This window comes from Megalops cyprinoides, chromosome 21 (assembly GCF_013368585.1).
Source record: "Megalops cyprinoides isolate fMegCyp1 chromosome 21, fMegCyp1.pri, whole genome shotgun sequence".
In the NCBI taxonomy this organism is placed as follows: Eukaryota; Metazoa; Chordata; class Actinopteri; order Elopiformes; family Megalopidae; genus Megalops; species Megalops cyprinoides.
In genome coordinates, this window is record NC_050603.1 from 254,232 (window position 1) to 267,998 (window position 13,767).

Here is a 13,767-nt window from a genome sequence, read left to right on the forward strand (position 1 = left end):
TGACCGCGTCATCGAACCCTCTATTCATAATGTTCCAGCGGTTCCATAATGAATAATGAATAATAATGAATATATTCATTTATATTCACGCTCAGAATGAAAACAGGATTTTATCCCGTCTCTGGATAATCTGACACCACAATGTCACAAAATTGTATCAGTTCTCTGCTATCTGTCAAGCCAGTAGGCCAGACTACGGTTAGTGTTTGACCAGTCATCATTAAGATATACTATACAACAGAGTCTGGCATACCTGTGTTTTCTCCATTTAAAATGGACTTTGAACAAAATCTGTTCCTTTTTTTTTAATATACATGTAAAATGAAAAAAATGAGAGGACATTATAACACTGTTTAGCTTTACTGTAACATTATTCATAACAGTTCTAATTCAACAAATAATCTAACCATAATTTCGTACAAATTCACAAACAAAAAAACAAACAGTGCTTTTGATGCCAAATGATATGTTCACCTGTACAACATCACAGCAGTAACACCCTGAAATTCCTCGCGTTTCTGCGCGCTCGCACCGCGGCGGGTTCTTTAGAGATCGGGTTCTTTAAACCGCTCTGCGCAGCACAGTCTGAATTACATACAGCTCTCTGGGAAGCCTTGAATATGTTTTTTTTATGACTGCAGGTAAAACGCTATTACAACGAAAAACAAACACCAATGAAAGGCCAATCAGAAATAAATTACGGTCACAAATGATCTTAAATAGGTAGTGATATTTGGACCTCCTAAAAACACAAGTTTTTTATTTTCCAAATTATGTGATGAATTACCAAATGATGTATATGAATATGTACACACCAGAGGCAGCTGTCAGATTAAAATAAGCAGAACTGCCAGCATGAGCGTGCTGTAGGACAGCCCTGCAGCTGGTGTGACGCTGTGACACAGAATCTGAGCCGCATGTGTGAACTGTCCCGCCCCCTGCTGGAGACTCACAGGCCCACACCACGGTTAACTCAGTCCCACAGCACCGTGCCAGATGCCATTCAAATCATTGAAGACCTAACTCTAATACAGTACAGTATGTGCAGTAAAGCTTGAACATCTATTTCAGCTGCAGACATGTCACAGTCAGGAATACATCTATCATTCCTGTGTAAACCATTTATCATCTTACTAACAATCTAATCATTATCTTTTATCCACATCCATAGATTTTTTTAACCGTGAGAGAGGATTAGGTAGTCATTCAGAGAGTCATATTCAAAATGAGGACAAGGATCTAGATTTGGATTTGCATTTGGATTTGGATCTCAATGAAAGATTCCACTGTTTGTGATCCCACTGCTGCCAAGCAGCAATGATTTCTGTACGATCCAGATCAGCTTGTCCACTAGGGGGCAGGGCAGACAGGAGAACAGTTCCACCCTGAATAAAAGGGCAGCATTGACTGAATGAATGGGATCACTGGGGTATCTGAGTAACAGACTCTGACCAAATGAAATCAAACCTGTAGTGTGTTCACTAAAGCAAATACAAATATAAACACAGCCCCCCCCCGGGCTCCAGTGTTTTGGGGGGGGCAGTGAGGGACTGAGCGCAGGGTTACACAGCAGTGCGTATCTGCCCATCCTCTCTGCTGTGCTGATCACACACTCCACACACCTGTATCCGTGTGGCGGGGGGGGCTGGGGAGAGGGGGCAGTACTCCACTGCACGCCCCCCCTCACTGCCACCCCACCTTGTGCAGAGGAGTCGCAGGGGAGTGTGTGCGCATCTCCAGCTGCTGCTCTTGATGGCAGGTTACTGGCTTCTCATTGGCTGTGGCCGTGCTCAGAGTGTCCTGTGGAGAGATAAACACAAGCTGCAATATTCCCCTTACTGTCACAAAATTCCCCTTACTGTCACAGTATTCCTCCTACTGTCACAATATTCCTCCTACTGTCACAGTATTCCTCCTACTGTCACAATATTCCCCTTACTGTCACAGTATTCCCCTTACTGTCACAATATTCCCCTTACTGTCACAGTATTCCTCCTACTGTCACAGTATTCCTCCTACTGTCACAATATTCCTCCTACTGTCACAGTACTCCCCTTACTGTCACAGTACTCCCCTTACTGTCACAGTATTCCCCTTACTGTCACAGTACTCGCCTTACTGTCACAATATTCCCCTTACTGTCACAGTATTCCTCCTACTGTCACAGTATTCCTCCTACTGTCACAGTATTCCCCTTACTGTCACAGTACTCCCCTTACTGTCACAGTACTCCCCTTACTGTCACAGTACTCCCCTTACTGTCACAGTATTCCTCTTACTGTCACAATATTCCTCCTACTGTCACAGTATTCCCCTTACTGTCACAGTATTCCTCTTACTGTCACAATATTTCACTTTGGGATTAGAATATATGCCCTTCTGGTTAGTTTTCGGCACTATGCTAAAACCACAGCCCCCTGCACACAGGAGGTAGGCACGGCTCACCTGGTTGGTGACGTCATACACGGCACTCTTGGACTCGTCCAGGGCCCGGTTCTGCTGTCTGAGTAGCCAGCTGAGCAGCACCAGCACGGCCAGTCCGAGGAGGAAGGTGAGGAGGAAGACCGCCACGAAAGTGGGCAGGTAGCGTGGGCCGGAGGGACACTCTGCGGCAGCAAACACACTACCTGTGTCTGTCCCCTCTCACAGAGCCACACAGGGTTCCCAACACGTGCACACTCACATGCGTACTCACATGTGCACTCACACTCACGTGTACACTCACACTCATGTGTACACTTACACACTCACACACTCACATGCACACTGACACACTCACATGTGCACTCATGCACTCACATGCACACTCACACTCACGTGTACACTTACACACTCACACACTCACGTGCACACTCACACACTCACATGTGCACTCATGCACTCACATGCACACTCACACTCATGTGTACACTTACACACTCACGTGTACGCTCACGCACCCACATGCACGCTCGCACTCACATACTCACATGCACACTCACACACTCACATGCACACTCACACACTCGCGTGTACGCTCACACACTCACATGCACACTCGCGTGTACGCTCACGCACACTCGCGTGTACGCTCACGCACTCACATGCACACTCGCGTGTACGCTCACACACTCACCACCAGAGGGCAGAGGCCAGAACAGCCCTCAGCAGCCACATGTCAGGGAGTGTTTACTTAAAGCATGGATGAGGTCAAAGGTCACCCACACTGTGGGTGTGGGAAGGGAGGCTGTGAGCTGCTTCATTAAGGAGTATCTGCTTATCAAGCCCAGAGCCGCATTCACCCCCTGCCTGTGCGTGACTCACTGATCTCAGCCAATGGGCTCTGTGAATGTTTGATTGGTTCATACAGATCTGTGACTGACAGCACGTGTAGCAGCCTGGTGGTCTGCCTGCAGGCTCAGTCTGCAGGGGGCTGCAGCTGCCCGGTACCTGCGGGCCCCCAGTCACGCCGCTCATTGCTGCACTTTTAAGGCTTTAATGTTCTGTAAAATTTAAACATCCAGCTTTTTGCTTATGTGTGGCCGACACACCTGACACCACTGCAGTTTCACTGTATTCTGCTCTACATTGCTGCTGTGATGTCACCATGGATACGGGCACCAGTGACACAGCAACGACTAATCCTGACACTGGATGGTCAGTCCCTGCTCCTGATCTCACCCTCCACCCTGCCCAGTCACAGACGGACCAGCTGAACCCTTCACCTGAAAAACGACGCGCCACGCTCACCTGGGTGTGTGCTGAGCCAGAGCAGGGCGGGGCCCGGTCCCGAGTCCGTTTGGTACCTGTAGTGGCACCTCTGCCCTGCTGGGTACAGGCAGGACGGAGACAGTCTGTCCTCAGAACCTGGCAACAAACACACTCACCTTGTTTACGGTTTGTTTGTTTTTCTGGAGCTGCCCAAAATAATATGCACATCATTTATAAAATTCTAATTTCATGGAACTAGAAGTTTCTGAATCATTTTGTCTGAATTAAGGAGAACTACTTTACCAGGGATGTCATGTACAAAGTCGACCAGCAGGGGGCAGCTCTGGTTGCAGGCGTTGGGCATGCCCTCTGTGAAGCCATTGGCCAGATGGCAGTGCACACACTTCCTGAAAGAGCCGAAACGCTGCGCTGTAAATGGCTGATCTGAGGCACCGCCGGCCGTGCGTGTGCAGACACAGGTTGCCAGGTTACCAGTGTGATTGACAGGAGCCCTCACAGGTGGGGCACTTCTCGCAGAATTCTCCGGAACGCCGGGGGTCGTCACACTCACACCGGCCGCAGACACAGCTGCCCTGTGCGCTGCACAGCACCCCGTCCTCTGATAGGCAGGTCTCCGAGGAGGTGGGACAGTCACAGCTCTCCCCATCCCAGCCCACACCACACCTGCACTCCCCTGCAACACAGCGACCGTGCCCTGCCAACGCACGCACATGTGTTAAACACAGTGACAGTGTGCAGGTATCTCTGGTTAAACACAGTGACAGCGTGCAGGTATCTCTGGTTAAACACAGTGACAGCGTGCAGGTATCTCTGGTTAAACACAGTGACAGCGTGCAGGTATCTCTGGTTAAACACAGTGACAGTGTACTGGTATCTCTAGTTAAACACTGTGCAGGTATCTCTGGTTAAACACAGTGACAGTGTACTGGTATCTCTGGTTAAACACAGTGACAGTGTACTGGTATCTCTAGTTAAACACTGTGCAGGTATCTCTGGTTAAACACAGTGACAGCGTGCAGGTATCTCTGGTTAAACACAGTGACAGTGTACTGGTATCTCTGGTTAAACACAGTGACAGCGTGCAGGTATCTCTGGTTAAACACAGTGACAGTGTACTGATATCTCTGGTTAAACACAGTGACAGTGTACTGGTATCTCTAGTTAAACACTGTGCAGGTATCTCTGGTTAAACACAGTGACAGTGTACTGGTATCTCTGGTTAAACACAGTGACAGTGTACTGGTATCTCTAGTTAAACACTGTGCAGGTATCTCTGGTTAAACACAGCGACAGTGTGTAGGTTTCTCTGGTTAAACACAGTGGCCATGCACGGCTGGTTACCTGCACAGATCAGGCCGTGTCTGTAGGGGCAGGTGAGGTCCTCCAGCTGGCAGTACCTTCCCAGGGTGCCGTTCTCGCAGACACAGCGGCCGCACACACAGCTGCCCCTGCCGCTGCAGTCCGGCCCCCTCCCTCCAGCCCCGCCTACCCGGCAGTCCCAGCCCTGCCCCGCCTCCTCTGGCCTGCTGCTGCAGGGGGCCTGGCTCGGTTCGGTTCCGCTTGGCTCAGTTTGGCCCGGCTCGTCCTGGCATTCTCCCAGCTGCCCACACCTGCACGCACAGGTAGGCCTGACCCTCACCAGCGTGGACTCGTTAAAGCCCACAGGCCTGATGAAGATCAGAACCTCCTCTTCCTCAGGGCAGGCCAGCATGCTGACACTGATGTTAAACAGTACCTGTAACAGGAGAGGGAGGAGGCGGCTGTTTCTCACTGCACTGCACTGTGTGGCAGACTGAGCCAGGACACTACATTACCCAGCAGCACCCACTCTGCGTGGCAGATTGAGCCAGGACACTACATTACCCAGCAGCACCCACACTGTGTGGCAGACTGAGCCAGGACACTACATTACCCAGCAGCACCCACGCTGAGTGGCAGACTGAGCCAGGACACTACATTACCCAGCAGCACCCACGCTGCGTGGCAAATTGAGCCAAGGGCCTTAACGACCCTCCTGTGTAGCAGAGACATTACACAACAGCCTTGACCCTGAAAACATTCAATGCTTTATTCTGCAGGATGCTAGGATCTAGGATTCAAACTCAGAGTTCAGAGTAAAATTGCACTGTGAGGAACGAGTGTTTGAGGGGAAAAAGTTGAGATGCTTTGCCATACCGTCTGGTTGGGTCGGACCTCAGAGCATTTATTGCTGCCTTTGGTTCTGGAGCCTTCCGGGCAGATCGCGGTAACGTTGACCCGAAACCTGTGTACCTGCTGGTCCTGAACCCTGACGTCCACCTCCACGATGGAGAGAAGCTTCTGGAACACAGAGAAGGCGCAGTGAGCTGGGCTTGTGGTTTCAGAAAGATCCTTTCGTCTCTCGCTGTAATCATTCCTGTTAAATCCAGGGGTTTCTGGAAAGAAAAATCACATCTAAAAATAGCGGTGTTGAGGGGGATTGGGTGCTGCACTGCTGTAATGAGCTGGGCTTGTTAATAATGCATGTCTCTGTTCTGCGCAGATCCGAGAGCTTTACTGATTCATTCAGAACAACAACACTGAGATTATGACTGTGGTGCCCCGAAAACACGTTCCCCTGCCTCCGCTCGTAAACATCTCACTGATGGAAACCATCAACACTGTCATTTTAATACAGATTATTCAAAACATTAGTATACGATTTTCATTTGCACAGACGTTTGGAGAGAACCACTCTTTCACAGAGCATGTTCAGTTCACACAGGTTGGAGGAGTGATGCTTCAGATGCTCCCACGAGGGGCAGAGGAGCTGGCCCATGGGTAAATGGTAAATGGACTGCATTTATATAGCGCTTTTCTACTCATTTGAGTACTCAAAGCACTTTACAGTTATATGCCTCACATCTACCTACCAGTGGCAGAGGCTGCTATACAGGCTTACCAACAGGCTACTGGGAGCTGTTGGGGGTTCAGTGTCTTGCTCAAGGACACTTCGACACTCTGCCAGGATGAGCCAGATTCGAACCAGGGACCTTCCAATCCCCAGTTGACTGCTCTATCTCCTGAGCCACTGTCGCCCCCATGGGTGACCACATTTCATCCAGTCAGCATGTTCTGCTGTGGAGGGCAATGTGATTACACTGATACTAAACTCTCACCGTACTGCTGAGTGACTGACAGCTTGGTGTAGCTTCCATCACAGGTGTACACTAATTCGGCACCTGTGTGAGCCATATGGGAATGGAACTCATACCAGCCCGTGACACTGTGTCGGGAACCCTCACCTTGTAGGCGTCCACCACCAGCTCGCGGAGGTTGGCGGCTTTGGGCTGCAGCTTGCCGAGGTGGGTCCCGGGCAGCAGAGAGTTCAGCTGCTGTAGGGAGAGAGGCATTCAGAGCGCTGGGCTGGGGGCACTGCAGCAGCGCCCCCCCACCCCCCACAGCCTCCCAACACAAATTACCTCATACCACTTATACTGCAGCTGCTCCACTGCAAAGATTGAGTAGATGCTGTTCTCCAGGAGCTTCTCCGCCAGCTGGCCCACCGTGGGGTGCTCCTGAAGTCAGACACAGAGCACAGCGCTGCTGTAGAGCGTATCCCAGCATCCCCATCCACAGAGCCCCGCTCAGAGTGAACTGCTGACACTGTGCCCGTGCAGCAGGTGGAGGGGGTGGAGTGGGTGTGGGGGGTGTGTGGGTGTAAGGGGTGGAGTGGGTGTGGGGGGTGTGTGGGTGTAAGGGGTGTGTGGGTGTGGGGGGCGTGTGTGTGTAAGGGGTGTGTGGGTGTGGGGGGTGTGTGGGTGTAAGGGGTGGAGTGGGTGTGGGGGGTGTGTGGGTGTAAGGGGTGGGTGTGGGGGGCGTGTGTGTGTAAGGGGTGTGTGGGTGTGGGGGGCTCACCATGCGGGTGGAGTGCGTGTAGGTGTTGTTCTCCAGGTGGCAGTTCCCGTCGTGTGGCACCACAATCCCAGCCAGTTTGCTGTCCAGCGCCAGGTGAGACGGCTGATCAGTCATGACCAGCAGGAGGCGCTTTGCTTCCGGCCGCCAGCCGATATCCTCCTGTAACAGCCAGCATCCACACTGATATCCTCCTGTAACAGCCAGCATCCACACTGATATCCTCCTGTAACAGCCAGCATCCACACTGATATCCTCCTGTAACAGCCAGCATCCACACTGATATCCTCCTGTAACAGCCAGCATCCACACTGATATCCTCCTGTAACAGCCAATATCCTCCTGTAACAGCCAGCATTCACACTGATATCACATGACGGTAAGGTGTCTGTGCTGTACCTGGCACACGGCGGTCTGCAGAATGGCGTCGAAGCCGCCCTCCGGCGTGTCCATGTTGCCCGAGATGCTCTGCTCTCGGATCACGCGTGTGAACTCTGTGGTGTTGTCCGTCAGTGGGAGCACATGGATGAAGCCGTGTGCTGGCCTGCACTGTATGCCGTAGTCGCTGCGAGGGAAAACATCTCTTACAGCCCGCAGCGTACGCCAGAAACACTGTGTTTCAGGGATTGAAATCAGAATTGATTTGGGTTTCTGATTTAAATCCCTGAAACACAAGAGCGTTTCTGTGCTTCCTGTGTCTTTGTGTCTCTGGCACCAATAATGCAATATTAAATAACTTAATAAGGATAACAGGTCTTTGGCGGCCGCACCTGCAGGGGTTGCTGATTTTGGAGGGGTGCACGTTGATGTAAGGCGACACCGGCTTGTCCACGAAGGAGCCGAAGCCCACCCTGAAGTCGCTGGAGTGCGCTTTCATTCGCTGAGACAGGGACACGCCCACCGTCTTCAGCCGGTCCAGGTGGTCCTGCATGGAGGCCGAGACATCCAGCAGGTAGTACATGTCTACCGGGTAGCGCTGCAGCTGCTGGGCCTGCAGCAGGAAGCTTAGGGACACACCTGTGAGCACAGACAGCAGCGTACAGCGTGGCATCACTAATTCTGATCATCTCAACATTCAGTTATTCAACACTGCCGACTAATTCACAGTCAATACTCTGTCAAAAATAACTTTGCATCAATTCTTCTCTGAGAGCAAGCGGCAGCAGAAATCCATACAGGAAGCATTCACAAAAAATGATAAACAGCAGGTATGCCCTCCCTCCAAAAATAATACACAGTTTACATTAAATGACAACTGGCATTGCAGGAATGCTGAATATTGATGCATGTCATATCCATCGCTAGCAGGTTTGACCTCTCTGTATTTAATATTCATTTCTCTTATGTGAGTCTGTGGTATTTTTCTGCAGGAGGGGTGGAGTCACTCAGGATGTTAAACGCTGGAGAGGAGAGAGCTACCTGGCCACATCTGCAGTGTCACCTCTTGCGGTGACACCTGGGTGCCCGACAGCGTGCCGGTCTCCTGCACCCCGAAAGCGTGCTGCTCGATAAACTGCTCCTCGCACCCGTTCCTTCGCAGGTTGTGCACCAAGTCGCAACGCTGGCTGATGTCTGCTCCGCCCGGAAATGCCTGTCAGACACCCGCAGAGGAGAGATCACATTACCTGGGGCTCCAGTCTGACAAACACAGGCACTCAGAACAAAGAGAGCCATTCTGCGTCACCACAATAGCACATTGTGCTCAACAGTCATTTAAACAAGAATTAAACTTCTTTCCCAGTCTTGCTCAATCTCTGCTTAATTTCAGTAACTGCAAATCTTGTGATGATGTGTGACAAAGGAAATCAGTTAAGCACCTACTTAAACTGGTTACTTTGAGGCTCCAGGCCTTTTTGGAATAGTTGTTATTGGAGTGAAATTTATTGGTGAACCTTTACAGAAATGTGCTATAGTATTGGTCTTTATACAGTATCTGGTAGATTTGCTGTATTTAGTACATTTAGTACTGATGTGGTATGGGAGTACCACTGAAATTGACAGTGGTAAAAACTGCTGAAAGGATTGTTAAGACACAGCTACCCTCTCTGCAGGACATCTATCATCAAAGAGTCCACAAAAGAGCCTGCTCCATTGTCAGGGACTACACCCACCCCCAGTGCGAACTGTTCACACTTCTACCCTCTGGCAAGAGGTACAGAAGTGTGAAATGCAGAACATCCAGACTCAGGAACAGCTTCTATCCAACAGCCATCAGACTCTTGAATGGGTCAAATACACAAATACACACCTCCCCGGCCTAGCCCATGCATACATTCCCACATACACACCCACACTGCAACCAACTGTGCAATGGAATGGAACTGACATTACATCAACATTGCACATCCTACACTGCACTGATGCCCTTTTTGCACATTTAATGTATATATCCTTTATTTATTTTATTTTCCCTTACACTCTCCAACCTTTTTTATATATTTGTACAGAGAACTTGTTTCTTAATTGTGCATATGACAATAAAAACTTTGAACCTTGAACCTGATAGAAGCTGTTTGGGAAACTGAAGGCCAGTAAAGTGTTAAAAGAGAGGACCACACCTTCATGGCTATGGCATGTGGTTTTCAGAGGCAGAACTTAAACTCATCAGAACACAAATATTCCCTCTCCTGGGAGGGCAGGGGAAGTCCCTGAATGTAGCCAAAGCTCTCAGTCAGTCCCCCAACGTTGGCAATCAGTAGTATGTTGCAGTTACTATTTTTCTGCTGTTTATAAGAGAACCCTCTGAAGTTTGTATGTCTGTGCAAGATCAGCAGTATGTGCTCACTAAACACATGAAAAATATGATTGGAAACACAAAGCTGTCAAAGAGAGATTACATCTCCCAGACCTCCCTGGTGTCCACTGTCTGAGGGGGCGTGACTGCAATCACAGAGCCTGACTGGGTTAATTCTGTTTTTCACCTGACTGATCTCAGAACAGGCAGTGCACTTCTCCCTGTCTCTGAGGCCTGTGTCAGCCAGATGGCAGCATCCTCATAGCGCACCCCTTCCCCCTGCCACCACAGACAGCCCGCCCCACGCTAACGGGAGGAGAGAGGCGGGCGTTAGCGAACAGATGGCTCGGCAGGTGAGCGCTGGAGTCACCTGCACGTCCTGAAAGCACCAGGCGCACTGCGGGCCGCGGCCCAGACACTCCGAGCAGGAGGATGTAGGCGGGGACAGGCAGCCATTTCCAGCTGGAACAGAGCAGACAAATAGCGTTAACAGCAGAGAGCAGCTCCACTTACAGCGCACTGTGCTTACAGCGTCCTCACCGTACACACTTACAGCGCACTGTGCTTACAGCGTCCTCACCGTACACACTTACAGCGCGCTGTGCTTACAGCGTCCTCACCGTACACACTTACAGCGCACTGTGCTTACAGCGTCCTCACCGTACACACTTACAGCGCGCTGTGCTTACAGCGTCCTCACCGTACACACTTACAGCGCACTGTGCTTACAGCGTCCTCACCGTACACACTTACAGCGCACTGTGCTTACAGCGTCCTCACCGTACACACTTACAGCGCACTGTGCTTACAGCGTCCTCACCGTACACACTTACAGCGCGCTGTGCTTACAGCATCCTCACCGTACACACTTACAGCGCGCTGTGCTTACAGCGTCCTCACCGTACACACTTACAGCGCACTGTGCTTACAGCGTCCTCACCGTATACACTTACAGCGCACTGTGCTTACAGCGTCCTCACCGTACACACTTACAGCGCACTGTGAGAGTGTCCTCACCGTACACACTTACAGCGCACTGTGAGAGTGTCCTCACCGTACACACTAACAGCGCACTGTGAGTGCCCTCACTGTACACACTTACAGCGCACTGTGCTTACAGCGTCCTCACTGTACACACTTACAGCGCACTCTGAGAGTGTCCTCACTGTACACACTTACAGCGCACTGTGAGAGTGTCCTCACCGTACACACTTACAGCGCACTGTGAGAGTGTCCTCACTGTACACAGTTCACAGACAGCAGCCGCTTGCTGTTTCTGATGGTCTGGACTGTATGCCCTGGCTGGTCTGATCCAGGTCTGATGCGGGACATCAGCACCATCACGTGACCCTTCACATATTGCAGCTTTTAAACGCTTTAAACTCTTAAAAAGTGACAAAACTGAAGAATACTAATGAAGTGTCTTCCTACTGCTGGTATTACTGGTTACATCACTTTCACCTCACTCCGTGTAAAAACTGCTTCAACACTGTCTTCATTTCTGGCTACTGCTTTTCATAGTTTACATATTTATTACAGTGAGGATAGTTCACAGTTCAGCAGTCCTAATTCAATTTTAAAAATAATATTAAAAAAGCAGTCATAACGAAGCACCTGCACCATGTTATTAGGTCAAGGAACGATGAAATAAGATAATTATGCAATAATTGTCGCATAACGCAGTGATAAAATCGACACTCCTGTCCCTCGATAATGCTTTGTCCGCAGTAAAAATTGTTGACACAACTCACCCGAAAGCGCCGCTGCGGGCAGCGCGGTGACACACGCGATCAGGAACGCTCTCTGCACAATTAGCTTAGCATATCTTCCCGGCCAGGAGGTCATAGCAGCGACCATAGGAAGACCCGGTGAGCACAGCAACGCCAGGGCGTCTCAAACGCGACGGAGCCTTCGCCCCACGGTGCGCCACACCTGCCCCGACTCGGACAAAGGGCAGGACCGGGAGCTCACGGACCGCATCGCGACAACTTTCTGTGTTTACCTAATAACCTCTGTTAATCCTCTCCGCAATCGCATTCCACACATCAGATTAACAAAGAGATCCAGCAAGGCCCGCTTATATTGGCACATAGCGCCACCGCGTTTATCACAGAATGAAAACAATCCGCCTGTGAGCCGAAGGGACTGCGCTCCTCCACCCACCCGGCGGCACAGGTGCGCGCCGTCCCCGCACCGTCATGACACAAAAACAGACACGCTACAAAAATGTACTGGGCGTAACTTCAGAGGTTAAATCTTCTATTAAGCCATGCACACACAGACTGCCGCTGCCGTTGCCCGTTTTAGCGACCTCCCTCTGAATTGAACGGTCTCAGTTCTTGCCGGTTTTTGTTCCGCAGTACTGAGTCAGTGGCTGCCATGGCAACGCCGCGGCCCCCGCTGCCGCGCTGCGAAAGCGCTTACTCCGGCGAGTAGGCGGTCCGAGGAATTTCTACTATCTGCTAACCCGCACATGCATCATCACCTCTCTGCCTTGTTCTGCGGTGGGGTGACACACAACTTCTGTTGGTAATGCGAGCGTGAGCACATCGGCAAACACCCGGAGGGCGAGCTGACAGCATGCGGACGGAGACTCACATGAAATCTCAGCACCGTTTCGCACGTTACATTTACAACAAAACATTCAACCGTGAATTAGCTCTCCCAGCTAGCTTTTCTCAGATAAGAGACGAGACAGGATTCAAATATTGGAGAGGAAAAGGTGTCTGTATATGTATATATTATAGAGGGAGAGAGAAGGAGAGAGAGAGGTTTTCTTCACTAAATATTCTTTAGAACTAAAAGTTCTTATGCTAGCGTCAGGTGTTCTGTAAAATAACATTTTTCCTGAGATGTCTCAGGCTTGTGTGTGTGAGAGAGTGTGTGTCTATAGCTCTTGCAGTCATGGTGCTATGCAGCCGTAGTTCTCACTGTCCTACACAGCACCATTGTACCTGCTCTAGCTGCCATTATATGTCAGGAAAAATAAAGATGTGAGTGTTCCCCTTTCAGGTGCAGCAAACCTCCGCCCTTACACTCCACCGCCCCCCCAAAGAGCCACGCTTCTCTTACCTTCCCTCAGTGTCCTAACAGTCACATGACTTGCCTGTTTCCTCTTCCCACTAATTATTTCCTCATTCTGACGCACAGTTGACATTCACCGTAAGTCTGCCAAATGCATAAATGTAATGTAATGTCTCCATATTTAGCTTCTGTTGACTTCCCTCATATGAAATATAAGTCATACGTAACTCCACGGGCTGTATATTCAGAGCTGATGTGGCTGCAGTCACAGCAGAGCTGAGTGTGGTGTCAGAGCTGGGTCTCTGTACTGATCCAGGATCAGCGGTGGATCAGGACTCACACACACGGTCCCACCCTGCCTCTCTGACCTCACAGAGCCAGGAGCTCACAACACTGTCTTTAAACAACCAAAATAAACCTCTTTA

The 13,767-nt window shown here is 50.3% G+C and overlaps 1 protein-coding gene across 1 annotated transcript; it reads right to left on the bottom strand.

Annotated features, from left to right (window-relative positions):
• Positions 1 to 1,390: 1,390 nt before the first annotated feature.
• Positions 1,391 to 12,624, bottom strand: LOC118768846 (integrin beta-8-like). Its single transcript, XM_036515800.1, has 15 exons — positions 12,070 to 12,624; positions 10,689 to 10,780; positions 9,004 to 9,175; positions 8,355 to 8,601; positions 7,984 to 8,149; positions 7,588 to 7,746; positions 7,152 to 7,247; positions 6,975 to 7,064; positions 5,887 to 6,030; positions 5,053 to 5,446; positions 4,183 to 4,405; positions 3,994 to 4,097; positions 3,730 to 3,846; positions 2,446 to 2,606; positions 1,391 to 1,800 (listed from the first exon to the last, which is right to left on the bottom strand). The coding sequence occupies exons 1-15, from the start codon at positions 12,173 to 12,175 to the stop codon at positions 1,684 to 1,686; spliced, it is 2,388 nt and encodes a 795-aa protein (XP_036371693.1). The 5' UTR covers positions 12,176 to 12,624; the 3' UTR covers positions 1,391 to 1,683.
• Between the last annotated feature and the right edge of the window lie 1,143 nt (positions 12,625 to 13,767).